The sequence below is a fragment of the Haliotis cracherodii genome, unplaced genomic scaffold (genome assembly GCF_022045235.1).
Source record: "Haliotis cracherodii isolate W230 unplaced genomic scaffold, xgHalCrac1.p SCAF_21, whole genome shotgun sequence".
Classification (NCBI taxonomy): Eukaryota; Metazoa; Mollusca; class Gastropoda; order Lepetellida; family Haliotidae; genus Haliotis; species Haliotis cracherodii.
Genome location: NW_027266277.1, coordinates 11,318,316 through 11,336,777, shown reverse-complemented (window position 1 = coordinate 11,336,777; position 18,462 = coordinate 11,318,316). Strand labels below are relative to the sequence as shown.

General features: G+C 37.4%; 1 protein-coding gene across 3 annotated transcripts; it reads left to right on the top strand.

Annotated features, from left to right (window-relative positions):
• The first annotated feature begins 415 nt into the window (after positions 1-415).
• On the top strand, positions 416-18,253 carry LOC139470817 (TAR DNA-binding protein 43-like). Of its 3 annotated transcripts, none has more exons than XM_071253114.1 (4): positions 416-760; positions 3,617-3,783; positions 5,209-5,349; positions 5,919-18,253. In XM_071253114.1, exons 1-4 carry the CDS (start codon positions 523-525, stop codon positions 6,648-6,650), a joined length of 1,278 nt encoding a protein of 425 aa, XP_071109215.1. In that variant the 5' UTR covers positions 416-522; the 3' UTR covers positions 6,651-18,253. The 3 variants fall into 3 exon arrangements, with proteins under 3 accessions (XP_071109215.1, XP_071109214.1, XP_071109213.1); XM_071253113.1 differs by having other exon boundaries at positions 5,209-5,361; XM_071253112.1 differs by having other exon boundaries at positions 5,209-5,361; positions 5,904-18,253.
• Positions 18,254-18,462: the final 209 nt, after the last annotated feature.

The window sequence follows — 18,462 nt, the reverse complement described above, 5'->3', positions numbered from 1 at the left end:
GGGAGCTGCTCCGAGTGATAAGTGCGCCCTTTCGACGATAGTTTCCATCACAATAACAACAGAAATGACTTCATAAATCTCATAATGTGTTTAATCGGTCAATCGTGTGTACATACTGTCCACCACTGGAACATAAACGTCGCGATTGCTGACCAAATTATCCAGGAAATGAATTTCCAGAACAATGGGCACTGGGCCGGTGCGCGTTTCGACAGAGTTATCGTTCTTTGTTAGTTTCTGTCGATTGATCCCACCAAACACGATATCGTGCAATAATGATGTGTATAAAAATCAATAAAAACGCGTTTTAGACATTGAGTACTCGGAATCAGCATCCATTCAGCTAAAAATCACTCATCTCTTTACTTGTGAATTTTGCGATCGATGTTTTCCCATGATGCATTGCGCGGTAGCTGCCGCCATCTTCATAACTATCGTAGCCCAGGGGAGCTAGGCGGGCAAAAGAATTTCGGATAATTCCACCCGTTTCGTTCAACGTGCATTGCCTCAATTCGTCACATCATGAGTCAGTATATACAGGTTGCTGAGGATGAAGGCGATGAGCCAATGGAAGTCCCAGTGGAGGAGGATGGAACGCTGTTGTTGACAACTTTGGCTGCACAGTTCCCTGGGTCGTGCGGTTTGAAGTACCGTAACCCCGACAGCGGGAGTATGAGGGGTATTCGACTCTCCGATGGTCGCCTATACCCTCCGGATTGTGATTGGGGTCGCTATGTGTTCATTGCCGTGTTCCCGAAAGGTAAGCTTTCAGCCGATTCCACATGGGACGCATAATGAGCAGCTGACATTTAGAACCGAAACAACCGATTCTGTCGCTAGGAATTAGCTATCGGAATCGCGAACGTTGATGTAATTGGTCAGCATTTGTTGTCAGATATGTTGCCATTTGATATTTTAGACCCTTGTTCATCATATTTCGCATATATCATGCCCCAGTTCTGCTGTCAGGGCGCGTGAATTTGTATGTTTACAAGTACCAGATTGTTGATTTGACAGCTGGGCGAGTTTGACAGTTCGTTAGGGGAGGTAACTCTATACAAGCAAATGCCAAATCATTAAATTCAATGAAGTAACCTGCATTTTTCAAATTTTATGGTACGATTCATGTGTGGTTGATTTGATTTATTATGGAAATTCTTTATAGGTGATATTATGAGCATTTTTGTGGTGGCTAGTTATGATTTAGTAATTTTTTAGAGTTATCTTGAACATAGTTTAACACTGATTATGCAAAGGGATTGAGGTTATTGTTTAGAAGAGTGATGACCTTATTGTTTTCTTAAATATTAAACTAATTATTGCTCACTGTTTTAAGCAGAATATGTAATGACAATATTTTCTCTAGTCAAATGCGTGACTTCTTCATGTCTGTTGGTATTAATTATACAGGTTAAATATCTTATATACATGTTACAGTTGTGTGTACCTTTAGATTTCATATTGATGTTTAGTTCTGATGACAATAATGTATGGCATGATTGGTTGGTCGTATTTATATTTCTATATGAAAAGTCCATTTGCAATTTGAAATACTCAATAACATGGTAAGAAAAAACTTTAAATATTTTGTGTCTCAAATATTATCAGACTTTCCCCTCTGTTAGTGCCATAATCATGATTTTGGGCTAATCATGCTACAGGGGCAGTTGGGTAGCCTTGTGGTTAAAGCGTTTGCTTGTCACGCCAAAGCCCGGGGTTCGATTCCCGACATAGGCACATTGTGTGAAGACCATTTCTGGTGTCCCCTGCCGTGATATTGCTGAAATATTGCGAAAAGTGACATAAAACCATATTCACTCACTCACTGATCATGCTTCCGTATCAACTTTGTCAATAGTCAATGTACTCAGGATTTTTGTAATGTTAAATGTGTATATATTATTGTTGGCAGAATAATGAATATATTTCCATTTACTCGTTCTTATCTATACTACTGGAATTAGTATTGTCAATCTCTGATGTTGTGTAGACAGTAACCGTTTCCATTCTGTTGAATTTTTTTTGTTAGTTATATGCAAGTAAGTGTGTGCAGCTGTTACATTTTTCAAACCCATAAACATGAAAAACTATGCAAATCATACTGCTGTGGCACACATGCTAAAGTCATCATTGAAAGAATTTCAATGTTCTACTCTGAAGCTACTGCATCAGCAAGGCTTAAAGATGTTCAAAAGTAAGAATGATAGTCAAGGGGTCCTTGTACAATGTTTAATCCAGAGCACAGCATCTTGGCTTTGGCAGGTCTTTTTGATAATGACCCACTAGCAGCAGTTGGGTGTATGCAGAGCGCCAGATAACTTTTTGAGCAGTTGAGTCTTTACTCTAGGGTTTCCATTTATTTGGGTTGTTACATTTTTCATTGGGTAACCAATATTATTTCACTCTTCTGTTCATCACTCAATTGTTTTTTTCCCAAAATTAGTGAACATTTTAACATTTAAAAAATGAAATAATGTTTTAGATGTATTTAACTGTTCTAAATATACAGGCTTAGCTCAGAAAGTAAATTAGCTCATAATTGTTATATAGGGAACTAGCTCCTTTGTATGCATGCGAAAAAAGCTTCATTGGGTATTTACGTTTGCTGTTTTTATACATTTGAGTTGGTAGTCAGTAAGAAATGTCCCTATTCCATCTCAAACCAGCAGGGGTCACGGGTGGCCCAGTCGTCTAAGGTGCCGCAATTCTCTGTGCAGAGTTGCGTCCCTTGGGCAAGCCAGAAACCTATGATTGTGGGTTCTAATCCCGGTTCGCCCCGATTATGTTTCTAGGTTTGTCAGCACCATACCCGTACTCGTGGGTTTCACCAAAGTGGTAAACGTCTGAGACCTGCATCACTTCGGGCTTTCCTCCCACATTAAGCTGACACGCCGCGATATAACTGGAATACTGTTAAAAGCGGCATTAAACCCAACTCACTCAGTCACTCAAACCAGCAAAATCTTTGTTTTGTGTCTTAGCACTAAGATGACTTTGTGGAATGGTATCCAGATCAGAAAGTTAAACTCTGTAATACAAGGTTTCAAATCATATCATTTTCTTGGACATTAGCATTGTCATCCAAAATGTGACTGTCTAGAACACAATTATGTTTGGTAATGGTATTGATATATATGAATGTCTTAATGCCTTTAGTGTCTTGCAAAATAACTGATAATACCAAGTATGCCATTATCAGTTATGTATCACATCATTTTCAAACTTCCAGTTTACAATTTGTGCCAAAATCGTTGGAATCTATAAGCCTGAAGTTGTCACATGACATCATCCAATCATTTTCAGAAGATTTTAGCGTTAATCTGTGAAAATGTATCAGCTGACAAAGCTTACACCATGTACAAGGCTTGAAAGACATGTTACTGAACCAATGCTTTTAGTCTGGTTTCTTTAATTGCAGATTGTATTTTCTTTTACTTTTAGCAGTGTTTATAAGCAGGGCCCTTAGGCTTGCTCCTTTGGTATTTTAATCTAGGGACCCTTCTGAATCTTTAACGTTTAACATGCTATTACAAGACCCTTTGACCCTCATGCTAATTTCAAACACTACTTTCAGTTCAGCGTTCAGACTTTAACATGAGACATTTTCTCCTCTTAGAAAACAAACGAAAGGTTGAGGAGCCATGGGACAGCCTGCAACTGAAGACAAAGCGCGTGGAGAAGCAGCGATGTAGCGACCTGATTGTCCTGGGACTGCCATGGAAGAGCACTGAGGAGGACCTTCGCAAATACTTCTCACAGTTTGGTGACCTACTGATGGTCCAGGTATAACTGCTGAGTTTTATTATATTTTTCCTGGTTTATGGATTATTATGTTTAAATCTGTTCGGTAGGCGGGAGAAATGATTTAAAACAGACATTTCAGTTCTATGGATATGTTTAATGTATTTTTACCTGTGAAGATCCGAGGTAGACTATTACTTCAGCAACCCATGCTTGCCGTAAAAGACGACTATGCTTGTCGTAAGTGGTGACTAACGGGATCGGATGGTCAGGCTTGCTGATTTGGTTGATGCATGTCATTGTATCCCAATTGCATGGATCGATGATCATGATATCAATCACTGGATTGTCTGGTCCAGACTCGATTATTTACACACCGCCATCATACAGCTGGAATATTGCAGAGTGCGGTGTTAAACAACAAACCAAGTTAATGTATTTGCAGTACTCATGAAAACGGTTTCTTTTGCCTTTCTGATTAATGAATGGTATGCACCAGTTTTGTGGTGAAACAAATAAGTAGCAGTTGGCAGGGTTATTGAAATGTTAACTATACTTTAATGTACGTAAAAAGTAAAAGTAATTCATACAACTGAAATTTAGTGTTAAAGCTGGCTAGGTGCATGGCTGTCATATTTTGTGAGGGAAAGTAATATTTGGTCCTTTCTGGTATCTCTACCCAAGTCATATTATTACCAGTCTATAAAATTCCCCGAGATTTCAGTCAGACCGCTGGACATGCAACTTTGTAAGATTACCAGACAAGATAATATGTTGCCAGTCCAGAATGTTCTAGAATCATGAGAATAGAAATGTTAGTTCTCAGAAAATAATAATAAACCGGTGGATGGTCAACTATGTAACTTTAACCCCCGGTCATCGGGCTTGCAACTATTCAGAACTGACCGTCTGTCAGCAACATGGTCCATCTATGACTCTCCGGCAGTCAGGTATTTTAGACACTGTTATTTCCAACTAATAGTTTCGTAACCTACCATGAAATTCTTGTCCAGACTACAGTTAAGCGGTTATAATTAAACCAGTGTTCCCGTTTACTGGTAATTACTGGGATATTTTTACCAGTAAAATTCGGCTTTGGCTGGTATTTGATATGACTCCCTAGTCACTAAGGACCGAAAAATAAAGTACCTTATATTTTTTTAGTTGTTGAACAAAACATTGGTGATAATATTCATATAAGTATATTTTTCAAACAAAGTCAGCTGGTCTGTCACCATCAGGGTTTTCTCTTGTCTGTTGTTAGTGCAAGGAAATCACATTTCGCTTTGCTTCAAGGATAATATATATTTGCAGCGACATAGTCTCAAAATATATTCTTTTTTGAAAAGAGAGAATAGATCTAACTGTGGTACTTCAGAGATGACATCAATGCATTGAACATGATGTTGAAAGTATTAAACCAGGTATTTTTCATACATATTTTTAGTGATGCTTGTTGTTTTTTAGGTTAAAAAGGACCCAAAGACAGGTCAGTCCAAAGGGTTTGGTTTTGTGAGGTTCGCTGAATATGAGGCGCAAGTGAAATGTATCTCTCAGAGACACATGATAGATGGACGCTGGTGTGATGTCCGAATACCGAACTCTAAGGTAGATATACAGGTATAAACATTTTGTTATATTTTCTTATAGTTGCTATTCTATATTTCAGAAAGATTAATTTCAAGTAAAGAAGTAGCTTTGTTGCCTTTTATTGGGAGATGTTTATATGTTTGTGAACCTAATCTTGATTGTATTTACAATTTAAGTTGTCACAACTTGCAATTAGACAGGACAATTGTGAAAATCAAATGAATCAGAAGCTTTTTAATAGCAACACATAACTGCTGTGTACAGCATGGTAACTTTAATCGTGATATTGCGCTGACAAAGTCTTCTTGGATTACGTGATATCCTTATAGAAATAAATATATTTATGAATATTATTCCTCAAGATAAATTCTGTACATTCAGGATAACGTTAATGTGTTTTGGGTATTTAGGATGAATATGTTACAGTGTTCGAAATTAAAAGTTGTCAGCTTTTTTGCCTTGCATTTTCATCCAGGGACTCTTTTTATTTATAACATTAGGCTTAAGACTACTTCCCTTTGACACCCCTTGTTAGATTGGACACAATGTTACTAGATTGTGAGTTGTATTAGAATTGTTTTCTCCAGGAAGGAGCCCAGCTGATGATGAATCGCAAAGTGTTCGTAGGGCGATGCACGGAGGATATGACCGCCGACGACCTTCGACTCCACTTCAGCCGATTTGGAGAAGTCGTTGACGTCTTCATTCCAAAGCCCTTCCGAGCATTTGCATTTGTAACATTTGCGGATCCCGAAGTAGCCCAAAACCTGTGTGGGGAAGACCACATCATCAAGGGAGCCAGTGTTCATATCAGTGGAGCCGCGCCAAAGAACAACGAGAAACACACAGATCGACGGACAGGGCTCAACCACACCCCCTTTGGATTCAACCAGGCATATCCCCCGGGCACATGGGGACACGCTGGACGAGGGAACAGTCAAGGTCTCACCTCCCAGGGCAACAGCATGGGAACCAACTTGTCCAACAATCTAGGCTTGGGCAATTTAGGGCTTGGTGCACTGCAGTTAAACCACGCCATGCTTGCAGCAGCTCAGGCTGTTTTGAGTAGCCAAGGGGGGTGGGGTCCTCTTGGTCTAACTAACCAGGGGGGTAGCGCAAGTAGTGGGGACAACCCCACACCCAACCATGCCAGTGCCAACAGTAGCTTTGGCACGGTAGGGAATGGGACAACTAGTAGTGGGAGTGGTGGGGGTTTCCTGGGGTGGGGAGGGTCCCAAGGCAGTGATGGCCCCTCCCACAGTCCAGGGCATGTTGGTGGGTGGGGAGCCCAGACGAAGGCAGGGACAGGGTGGAACTGAAGTGAGTATAGGGCAGGCTGTAGCAGGGAAATGTTCATGTAGTAGAGTATTCTGTAACATAATTAAGTCAGATTGAGTTCTACATGTGGGTCTTGGTTTGAAGAGACAGGAAATTCACCAGAACCAGCAATGAAATGTATGATTTATGGGAACCAGAAAACGCTTCTTTTATTATTGCTGATTCATTTACAGTAATTCTTTTCAGTCTAGATCCTTAAAGTTTCAAAGGAGTGTCTGCAACTTTAACTACTAGTCAGAAGCCTAAGCATAGAAAGTTTTATTTTGGCTGGTAACACTAACATTTACTTCCCGACATTTGCTGAGGATCACACACCTTTGACTAAAGATGAGTATCTGGGTCCTCAGCAAATATTGAGTAGTACACACTAAACTTAATGCCAAAGACATGTTTTGACTGGCAGACTCCAATGTTTTTTTGTACAGACTGAAAAAAACCATTAGACATGAGGTGAAGGCAATATGAGATCTTCCCATACAGATTTAATAAGTCTTTGATTCTGTTACTGAATATTTTACGTCAGATTAACTCCACTCTGTTACATGTGAGCATGCTTGGTAATGTGTGGTGTGAAAGTTTGGCATCAAGCACGGACATCATGCATGAGTGGGACATCAGAAATCTCAAGTGCAAAGTTCTCAGTTGTAGAACGGACATCATGCATGCGTGAGACATTAGTAAATCACCCAGTCCACCTCCATTTAGTTAACGGCTTCTTGCCCAGTGCCACTGTCATCCTTGGTATGTTGATGCACAAGACGACAAGCTTGTCGTAGTGCGAAGGGTTTTACTTGTGAGTATTTGATAAGTGCTAACATTCATGTTTTAGTTCAAATTTAAATTTTTTGTGCACTTTTCAACAACATAACCACTGTTTGCCCATAGTTATTTACAAAATGTTTTTGACAAGGTAAAGATTGTTGTTTTAAATTAGATTTCTGTAGATTATTGTTGATGTATACATTATGCATCTTTGCCAAACTATAGGGAAGAGAGTTAAAGATTGTTGAAATTGTAACCTGCTTCCACTTCAGGTTCAAGTCATGACACAACTTAAATAGAACAAATTTAAATCATTAAGGTTTATACAAATTTGATAAAATTTGAAAGATCATGACATGTTGAAGTGGGCAGCAGATTTCATGAGGGGTGAGATGATACAACTGTGTACCGTTGCATTGTGAGTTTTCATGCGTCGATACGATACACGATACATTTTAAATCACTTTCTTGTCGTTAAATAACACCCACCCAATCCACCCCGAGAGCTTTTGTCAGTCAAATATTGCAATTAATTAATTAATTAGCCGTTCAAGTTCATCTCTAAAATTATTATGTGTCTACAGCAAGCTTTACATTTTGAACATGTTCTGAAATATTTATAGTCAAGAAGATACCATGAGATTTGAAGTTAATGTGTATATTGCGATACATAACATATTGTGACCTGTGTATCCTGATATGTATCGTATCGTGACCTTCCTGTATCGTTTCACCCCTAGTTTTTTTCATAGCTCACTATTACCTTCCTGTGTAGTGCTAGCCAGAATGTGTAGAGAAATAGTTACTGAAATTGTTAGCTCCTTGCTCTGTATTTGACACTCTATGAACCATTCGCAACACTACAGCATGTGTAAATGGGAGTTTTGAATGATGTCATTTCAAGAGAACAAAGTGTTGATTTGCCAGAACTGCATTGACTACCGGTACTTCATGTATACATCTTAGCAATTTTGATGATGCAAAGAATTGGTGAAATGTTTGAGGTGTTTTGATATTCTGATATAGTTTTGGACCTGGTATGAGTGAACCCACTCCCTCAAACAAATGTGAATATTATAGCCAAAATGTGGAAGAATTTTAAGAATTCTATTTTTGAAATCATGAATGTAAATTGCATGAAAGTCACTTTTAATTGTGCATACTTATCAAATTTGACAGTGCACTTTGTACATCATGCTCCTCAATATTTTATTAAGTTTGATAATGAGAGCAGTGTTTTAGCAGTGAGTGGATTTGAGACAGTGTTTGGTGATAATTTGTGTAAACATTTTGGTATTTGAGGCAGCAAGGTCTTGGCTTCTCTTGAGTGATTGGTCCAGTAGGATTTCGGTGCTTGTGTGACCTGAGGCTAGCCACATGCTTGCATATATGCGTTCATAACATTTTTATATGAATTTAACCAAAACAGATGACCAAGTGTTGTTTGGATTGAATTGTAATGCGTTTTGAGAGTGTTCTACAATGTTAAAGAGTGGGGGTGCTTTTTCGTTACCATGGTTACTGTTTGATTTGCAGGTCTCTGAGTGTATTATGTGTTTTCAACTGGTTTGAAAATGAAGCACCCCAACAATTTATTATTATTAATACCATATTTTTTTATTTTATAAACTACATCTACCAACCTTTCACAGTAGCACAGCCCTGAGTGCATAATAATTGTGTAGTAGTCTCATTTTAAACATTGTCTGGTTGGAGGGTGGCGTATGAGTGATCAATGGTTTCATAGCTTCCCTATCAATTCAGCTGAAGACATTTCAGAAATAGTACAATACACGGCAAGTGTCATTAAAATCTATGTGTTCAATGATATATTTGGAATCCTATTGTTTAGTCAGTTAATAATAACTGTCTCACTTCATAATCACTTGATAATCTGTCATGAACTATCTTGTTGAAAGGGAAGTTGTGAAATAATTCATGTCCTCAATAGTATCATGGTTACCAAGTCTTCAGCCAAGTTTGTTTTTTCATTGTGTAGGTATCTTGATGAAGGTTTAGAAATTAATCCTACCCTTCTAATCTAGCCAGTAAAATGTTCAAAGGGCTAACAAATCCTGCTGGCTAGTGGCTAGTTACTAGTGGTGGGACGATACACTGATGCATCGGTGGATCGCGATATTTAACTTCGCGCCACAAGTATCGATCACAGTTGCACACTAAGTAAACAATATCAATACATACCTTAAATGTTTACTTATATGGCTGTTACACCAAACACTAATTAGTAGTGAAAAAGTAAATATTTTCATCCATTGCACCATACTTGACACTGACAACTGTAAATCGTCAGTGTGCCAGATATTTGACTACCCTGTCTATGAAAAATATGGCTTGCGCACAGAAGACAAGAGCACATGCAAGTATCGCGATACGTATCGGATGATGTACAAGATATGGTGATATGTATCGGTTCGCACAGTTGGTGTACCGTCCCAGCCCTGCTAGCTATATCTATATTTTACTTTATCAGTGACTAAATTGGGGCTGCTTGCCTTTAGTCATCACATGTAGTAAATTGTAAACTGAAAGAGTACTTGTCACAAGAAAGATAAGCAAGCTTCTAAACCAAACGATATAGTAAGCGTTAGTCCATGTTGGTCAGGGCTTGTTTTTGTATTTTTGGTTTTCAATCTAAAGGTACTGAAGAGAATGAAAAACAATTATGAGTAATTGGTTAAAGCCTCATCACACTGAAGGACCAGTTTGTTGAAGATGTGGAAGCCCATATGCCCCTCCACAGTGACATAGTGTGATGTGGTGTAAAACAATACTCATACAATATGATGCCCTGGACTTAATATGAAACAAATTGTGTGGAATATTAAGACACAGATGAAGGATGACTTGGCTGAATGTTTGTTGACATATAAGTGTGGTGTGTGTGATCGTCCTGTTTCCTAGGTGATCGTATGTTAACTTGGAGTACTTCAGTCTGCATCATATATATCAGGAACATGGTGAATGAGAAAGTTGTTACAGTATTGTATTGCATTTGAGAACAAACTGAAGCCAATGTGAAGTTGAAATATAACCTCTGATTGTTCGTATTTAAGAGTTGAGCTGTTCGGAATTATGAAATTTTATCCACACACCACTCTTAGCGTGTGTGTTAAGTTTGTGAGATGGTGAGATGGTATGTCATCCTCATTTAGAGCAGGTGCACAACACAACTGGGCCCTGGTTGAGGATAATAGATGACTATTTTAATACTGCTGGGGAAAGGCTGTTCACCTCTATATTGAAACAACTGCCAGTATTTGCTGTCGATTGTGGTTTAAAAATGTGTGGATGGTGTTTTGGATATCTCAGCAGGATTTTCTCTTTTTCTATTTATATTTTAGCATGCATGAATTCTCATAAATGTACGTACTTGTTATTTATTGTATATAGTTGTTGATGTGGTTCCCACTGTTATGTGTTACTGATGTGTGTGGTTATGAATAAGACACTCACAAACATGGGAGAAAGGTGACTCCATCAATCGGTACTCTCAAAGGCTGGCTTGTTTGATGAGGCAATACGTTTCCATAGCAACCAGAGTATTGTTCCCATGGCAACCATAGTGTTCCATGGAAACAGTAGTAATACATACAACCCTGTTGGAAATATTAAGTCAGAAGACGAATCATCTTTCAGCTCATCATTTGGTCACATATGCTGATATATGTGCATGTAAGAAATGGACTAGAATATTTGATAAAAATAAGTTCAAATTTCATCTTTCTCCTTGAATTATTTTTCTTTCATTTTATGATTATCTTCAAAAAATCGATTCTCCCCATTGTTAAATTTGCACAATATTTTGAGATAGAGGCAATTTTACACCAAATGACTATCAAATATCTTGTTACAGAAACTGTTGCTGTTGTGTGTCTTTAATTTTACAATTTAAGGCCATTTTAACAGATTTTTTAGAACCGAAAGATTGCATCCTGTCTTAAAATGTTTCACTGAATTGTTATTTGCATAAAGGTTGGGATTTGCTGAGGTATGAAATGTATCACTTCAATGACTTAAGGCAACCTTTGAAGTACCACTGTCTGTTGAATCATTGCACTTTAGCCTACATTACATATTTATTGCTGCTGATTTTACGGTGTACCATGTAGAGTGAGGTCTGGGTGTGCAGTAGTGAACTGTTGGTGTATATCGTATGTTGGGAATGAGAGGAAAGCTAGACCCACACTTCATGATGGCTTCAAATTGGTACACTGGTTTCGTAACTTCAAAATCTCTTCAAATTGGTACACTGGTTTCGTAACTTCAAAATCTCTTCAAATTGGTACACTGGTTTCGTAACTTCAAAATCAAAGCATTTCTTTCTATGAAACCCTGTTGCCTTGAGGCGATATAAAGTGTTAAGATAATTATTTTTGATGTTTGACACTTCTACGAAACTTTCATGAATACACAGGTTTCATTCCCAATTTGAAAAATGGAAAGAAGGAATCCTAAAGTGGCCAACGCGGTCTATGACTTGATTTCGCTGGTTCTGCCTCAATGACTGTATAGGCTGTGATGTAACTGTAATGATTGATTGTGGATAAGCAACATTTACTCTCTCAGTCAATGTTTTGGAGGAAGTAGTCGTAAATCGACGCAGCTAAGAAATTATGATTTTGCAAGGATTCTTTATGGATCATGTACCAATTTGTCAAGACAACTGAAATCTGGATCTTCTTTTCCCTGCTGAGGTCCCCCTATTAAGTTTCACTTAGGACAACATGCTCAAAGCAACTTTTTTTGTGATTTGAGACCAAACAAATTATCTCTGATATCGCCTTGTGCTGTGGTTGTTCTGGGTAGAGTTACCTCCCTTGTATCTGGTGCACAAACCCGGTGAGCGTGTGTGTGTTGCCTTATTTGCAAAAATGGATCTTGCTGTGATCATTTAAAGCTCATCAGAGGTTCTGCTAGAACGCCAAGCATATGTTATGGCACGGTGGTTGCTACAGTTGTAATTTGTTTCATGTTTTGGTAGAGTTAGTAAAGAGTATGTTATGAGATCTAATGATATGGTGTCATTGCTATACATCATTAATATCTCTGTTCACTATGTTAGTGGATTCAGAAATGTTCAAGCTTACATTACTCTTTGTAAACCAGATTTGCTTTAATCTCTGTGTCATTTCTAAAGAAAGTCTGTATCAAGTTTCTCATGAACTTGTAGAAAATCGGCCTAAATCTGTTGTTTTTCATAACTTTATTTATTGTTTGTGCATGTATGGCATGATGCCAGTTGTTAGAAATTCAAATCAATTTATGCCATGAAAATACCAAATGTAAACCAGAAAACTTGTCTTCATGGGAGCATGTTGTCCTTGGTGGTGTTTGGGGGAAGGAGTACATGGGAAGGGAGAGAACTCTGTTGCCTCCTTGTGCAGTAAATGTGTTCCGTTCCTTGAATCTCTTGTAGCGCTGTCATTAGATAGTCATGAATCTGTCTTCACAGAATACCATGTCTGCTATCATGATCAAGGTTCTGTTTCATCCTTTTTCAGTTACCGTGGGAGAATTGACTAATTGTGCAAAAATGTCAACAAACGATGTTTAATCTGTAACCTGGTAACATTTTGACAATAAGAAGAAGGAAAGTATTTTCAAAAATTATACGTGTTACATTTCACCTTTTTGGAGCTCAGTTTCACCTTTTTCATGAAGGGACATTAATCTTGGTTGAAATTTATGAAAGTGGACATTAGTTTTTGGAGGATGTGAGTTATCTACTCCTGTTTGCCACGAAATGCAACAGGATTCTTGTAGTGAGTTTCCCTTGTCGTGCCACCGTGTGCCATCTCATGCGGATTTACGGTCTTCAGAAAACGTGCCATCTAGTACGAGGGTCGGTGTCAGCCTGCTTTGTGCGAGGCCCTGCACCACAAATGTCAGAATGGACAGTGGTAGCCATGTTTGGTTGTAGTCCCTGTAGTCACAGTGTAAGTCCCCTGTAGCTGTCTTCCAATACCACCATCAAATTAGACCAGAATTGTCTACTTTGGCTTTGATGACATTCGAGTAACCTGTGAACTAATATTTCTGACCAGTTCTCTCAATGGCTTGATTCCCTGACTTTGCAATTAACGTCATCTGTTTCCATGGCAACAGATAAGGAAACTGTTTCATTTCCTGCATATTCACATTGTCTCAATTATTTGTCTCAGAAGTAATCACTGCAAGCTGCAAAAGTGGTTATGGGTGTGTTAACAAGTGAGTCATTACCCCTTTTCAAAACCAAATGTAATCTAAGAGGATTTGATATTCTGGACCCTTAACTTTTAAAAATGCTGGATCTGCCCATACCAATAGTCCAGGGCTTAAACCCAGACTAATTCAGATAACGGTCCTTTGGCTGTTAGTACCATACTTAAGCTTGTGGGTTTCACTAAAGTGTTAAAAAACTACTACCAGAGTGACCAGTGGATACATCAAAGTTGATACATTACGATGTGACTGATATCCTATTCAAGGCAGTGTTTACAAAGGTTGGACCCCTACTCACTATGACTGGAATCCAGTTACTTCCCTTGGATCAGTATTCTAGTTATTGCAAGTGTTGGTGATGCAAGTCTTTGAGGGGTTCTCGTGTTAGTATAACCAAGGATTTGATGTCAGATAAAATGGCATGAGAGTAATGCTACCCTGATATTCTCTACTCTTTTATGTTTGACCATACACCATAGTACTGTGTTTGTGTGAGAAGGAACGAGAGACAGGTAGAAGACTATTCACCTATAATATTGATGTTATTTGTAAATTCAGTGCCTATCTATTTTCTTGAGATGAAGTGATGGTTTAGTATGTTTGTTTCATGTAGATCGTGTTACTCTGCAGAACCTAAGGGAACTTGAGTGTTACTTTCTAGGGGTGTAACGATTCATCAAGGCAGGACACTAATACAAGAAAGAAAACGTGTTAGCTCGTTTCTTTGACAAACAGTTGTGTTCTTACATAAATCAGAACTAGAGCTTTTTGTTTTCACTTTTCGCTATTAATACCATCTATTAACCAGGACGTATTAGTCTGTTTAAATGTTCATGTCAAGTTTAAATATTTATTTGAAAATATTGTTTCCATCAACGTTGTGTTAATTTGAATTTTGAAAAAAATATTGTTGGAAAATGTACCAATGTTTTATGAGCATGGTGTGTTGACAAGGTCTTGTTACACCCCTACTATTTTCTACAACCAGTTATCTGGCTATGAGAGCCCTGTGCTCCTCCAGGGAACACACCAGTTCACACAGTTTCTGGTAAATCATATTGAAATAACTCATTCCTTAAGAAATGAATTTTGCTCAAACATGAATGAATGGGAAATATAAAAATTTCATATTGAAATAATTTCTATGAAAATAAAGAATACTTTTTATGTAGATTTTTTTCTCTTCAAATATGCAATATCCAAAATGGCTTGAATGCAAGAGTTTGTTGTCCACAGTTATGGTATGTTTGAAGTAATTGAGATTTGATCGCCTTGGTTACATTAAACAGAATTACCTCTTTTTATGAAAAATTCCATTATGTATGATTGATCTGTTTAGTTTGGTATGAGTTGATATATGAAATCACCTGTTATCATTCGGCTTAGCTTTAATATATTTATTATGTGGTATTAAGTATGTGAAATCATGCAATCAGCATTATCAATGAGAATTTTTCACTTCCAAATTAACCAAATTCGTGTTTACAAGATGGCTATTAATCCCCAATTTTTTTAACATTTGTACAGTAATAACAGTCATGTTTGTCAAAAAGGAATGTATGACAGTATAACTTAACAATTATTGAAGTATTTTGCCGAAAATGCTTTAGAACTAAGTACCAGTTGATGACACTTGGTGGTGTACGAACATGCTACATGTTATCACACATATCATAGTGTTGCCAGTTTCAGTCATTTGGATATTGCAGGTATTACCAAAAGTACACATTTACGTTCCTGGGTTTATAGTTCCGATCTTCCATTTCACTCTCACGTCTTAGTTTCTCACAGTACTTAATTGATGCGTTATGTTTTTTTGGTTGTTTTTCAAGCATATTAATAACACAGTTCTGTTTAACAAACTAAATCCAAGAAATTCTTTGAACCCCATTTCTGATATTAACAAAGTTTTGTAATTACAAGGAGAATTGATCAAGGCGTTGCATAGCAATAGGCTCAACTGATATGCTTGAGTTAAGACTGTAACCATATCATGATATTCTGTTCACAATACACTGTTTCTAGCAAGTTTGAGGTCTGTATTTATTCAAAAAGCAGATTTGGTCCAGAAAACACTTTTTGATATCCGATGGTATTTAGAGGCCACACTTAGACATGGATCAGTCTGAATAAAAGATGTCACATAATAGGAAAATGTGAATCCGGGCCTCATTTACTGTTTTTCATTCTGAACTAGTAACATCAGTTTATACGATTCCATATAATGTGACTAAAATATACTAAAAAGGAGCCAAAATTGTATTACCGGTTAGGCAAGTAGACTCAAACGTTTTTTGCAAGGACTATAATTTATAAAATGATTTGGATTGAAACAGAATGAAGTACATGTATATCGTGAATGGGATCGTTCAGCTTATCATCACAGTTCACTAGAGAGTCTGTACCAGGAACTCCCAAAATAAGTAGATATTTATGGACTGACAGCATGGATGATGTAATAAAAAAAATTCTGGCATCTCATGTTTGCATTTTTTATCCTCAAATTTCGTATTTGATAAACTTGGATTTAGTTTGAGACAGATTGGTCACAATGTGACAGTTAATTTTGGGTTGGTTGCTTGTACATGTACTTCTGTTCATCGAGGGGTACTTGAATGGCTACCAGAGATTCAGAACATAAAGATTGGCATATTTGTGGAAGGAAATGAATGTCTTTGTCATAATTCTGTTTAGAATATGATCTAAATTTAAATTCATGAAGTTTGATTTAATTTTGAGACATATTGAACCTTTCGAGTTGGCTAGTTCATGCTGTGGTCTCATTGTCATTTACAATGTGCTTGTCTTCATGTTCTGTGTGTCAGGTGAACACGCTGTAAGATCCTAGAGCCAAGATAACTAGCAACTCTATGTAAAACACTGTCTTAGTCTCGAAGTCAACCACTCAGTTTCTCAGGAAGTTCTCTGCAGAAACTGGTTGCAGTGTCAGAGAGATGATCATCAGGGGGGATAATCCAAAACAATTTTTTAGAATTGATCACTAAAAAATGCATTGCAAACTATTTGTAACTAGTTTTCACAAGATCTGAAACATGAAAATGAAATCAATAAGGCTTAAGTGATACTTGTATAGTTTTTGATACATGGAATTGATTGTTTGGAATATGGAGGGAAATCGGTAATGTTGCCTGTATCCCCCATTTCTGTGACACTGCACAGTTGTTCTGTAACATCTTGTTATCTATTTTTGATACATTGTTGTGACTTTGTGTGAGGAGGTGACGTTAACCCTGCAAGTTCTCATCTTAATTACTGTAATATATTTTAAGCTAATTAGGACAGCCTGTTTTAATCACCACAACTGAACAAGCTCAGGACAGTGTCTCAGCTGCTTACATAACATTTCATTGTACTAAATTAGTTGAAGAATTACATCTTTTTGTGAAGATGCAAAAATTATCAGTATCTCAGTCAAGTATTCTGCTGGCAGAATTTGCAATTTCATAATCAGGACATTCCTTATTTTAGGTTGCCTTTTAAAAAAATTGATATTAGAACATTAAGATGTTCCAGTGATAAGTTTTGTGTACTTCTTTCCACAAAAATAACTCAGACAGGAAAAAGCTCAAGTATTTCTATATCTTCTACCTCAAAAGGATTTTTAAAAGTTAGATTATAGTGTGCAATAAAGGATGATTTTGTGCATAAGATTTTTAGATGGTTGCCATTGATCTTCATGCCAAAACCAGAAGGCCAGTAGACTTGATTTCTGTATTGCACAATCAGCTTGAGCTTGAGAGTACAGTATCACAGGTTGTAAAAATATCTGTCACAAAATGATGAAAGCTGCAGATATACCTGAAAAAATGTTGCATTTGAAAGTAAATTATCAGGTTGATGGAACATCTGGATTTAGATTGATTTCAGAAAGATTATGGTTTGTTGAAGCCTTATGATTGGAAAAATCACATGCTACAACAAAGTTGATAAAAATGAGAACTGAGGGCTGATGTGGTGCCCTTTGTTAGGGTGCTTTCCAATTATTTTTTTCCTTTTTACAGTCAGTTTTAAATAGCAGTTATACCCATGCAATGTCAGATGATTCTGTAACATTTTTAAATGGTTTATGATTCTATCCATGTCTTCAATGGTGAGAGAAAGTAACCCTGAAAAAAAAATGAAAAGAAGTCTTATAATAAGCTTACTCTGCTCTCATGGCAGCATGTTGAGATCATTTTTTTTAAAATGTAATAAAATTTCTGAAATGTTTTTTTTCAAAAGTATTTTCATTACCGATCAGTTTTTCATAAAGTCTGTAAACCAAGACAAAAAAATAGTCTGGCTGAAGTTAAAATTGCTTGCTTCCTCCAGTGAAGTTTGTTGAGATATTATGTCACTGTAGCACCTGTTTCAGTGTCCGGTATTGTTCACTGTGGTGGTGACGTGGGCTGTCCTACAACCAGCTGTGTAATTGAAATCCAACTCTGACTTTGAAGTGTGAGTGTAAGCGACAATGTGTTGTTTTCGTGTTATCGGTGTGTAACGTAGACAGCAGCTGACCGCCGGCTGGTGGTGAACGTACGTACGTGCAGCAGTTATACTACTTACCCAATAAAACTTGGCTTTATGCTAAAACTGGCGTGTGTTTTTGTAGTGTTTCACTTTCAATGTGATGAATAAATGTGTGTTTAGTCTGCACTATTCCAGCAAAATCAAGGACATACTGGAGCAGGAACACCATGGTTAATATTACCAAACAAAGACCCTGACTATTGGGGTATAATGACATGTAATCTCAATGCCGACTATTGGGGTATAATGACATGTAATCTCAATGCCGGCATGCAT

What these genes read in the sequence shown, in the direction of transcription:
- LOC139470817 (XM_071253112.1), top strand. Translation starts at nt 523, where the DNA reads ATGAGTCAGTATATACAGGTTGCTGAGGATGAAGGCGATGAGCCAATG. An exon ending in GTGACCTACTGATGGTCCAG is followed by an intron (nt 3,784 to 5,208) that starts GTATAACTGCTG and finishes GTTGTTTTTTAG; the next exon opens with GTTAAAAAGGACCCAAAGAC. An exon ending in ACTCTAAGGTAGATATACAG is followed by an intron (nt 5,362 to 5,903) that starts GTATAAACATTT and finishes GAGTTGTATTAG; the next exon opens with AATTGTTTTCTCCAGGAAGG.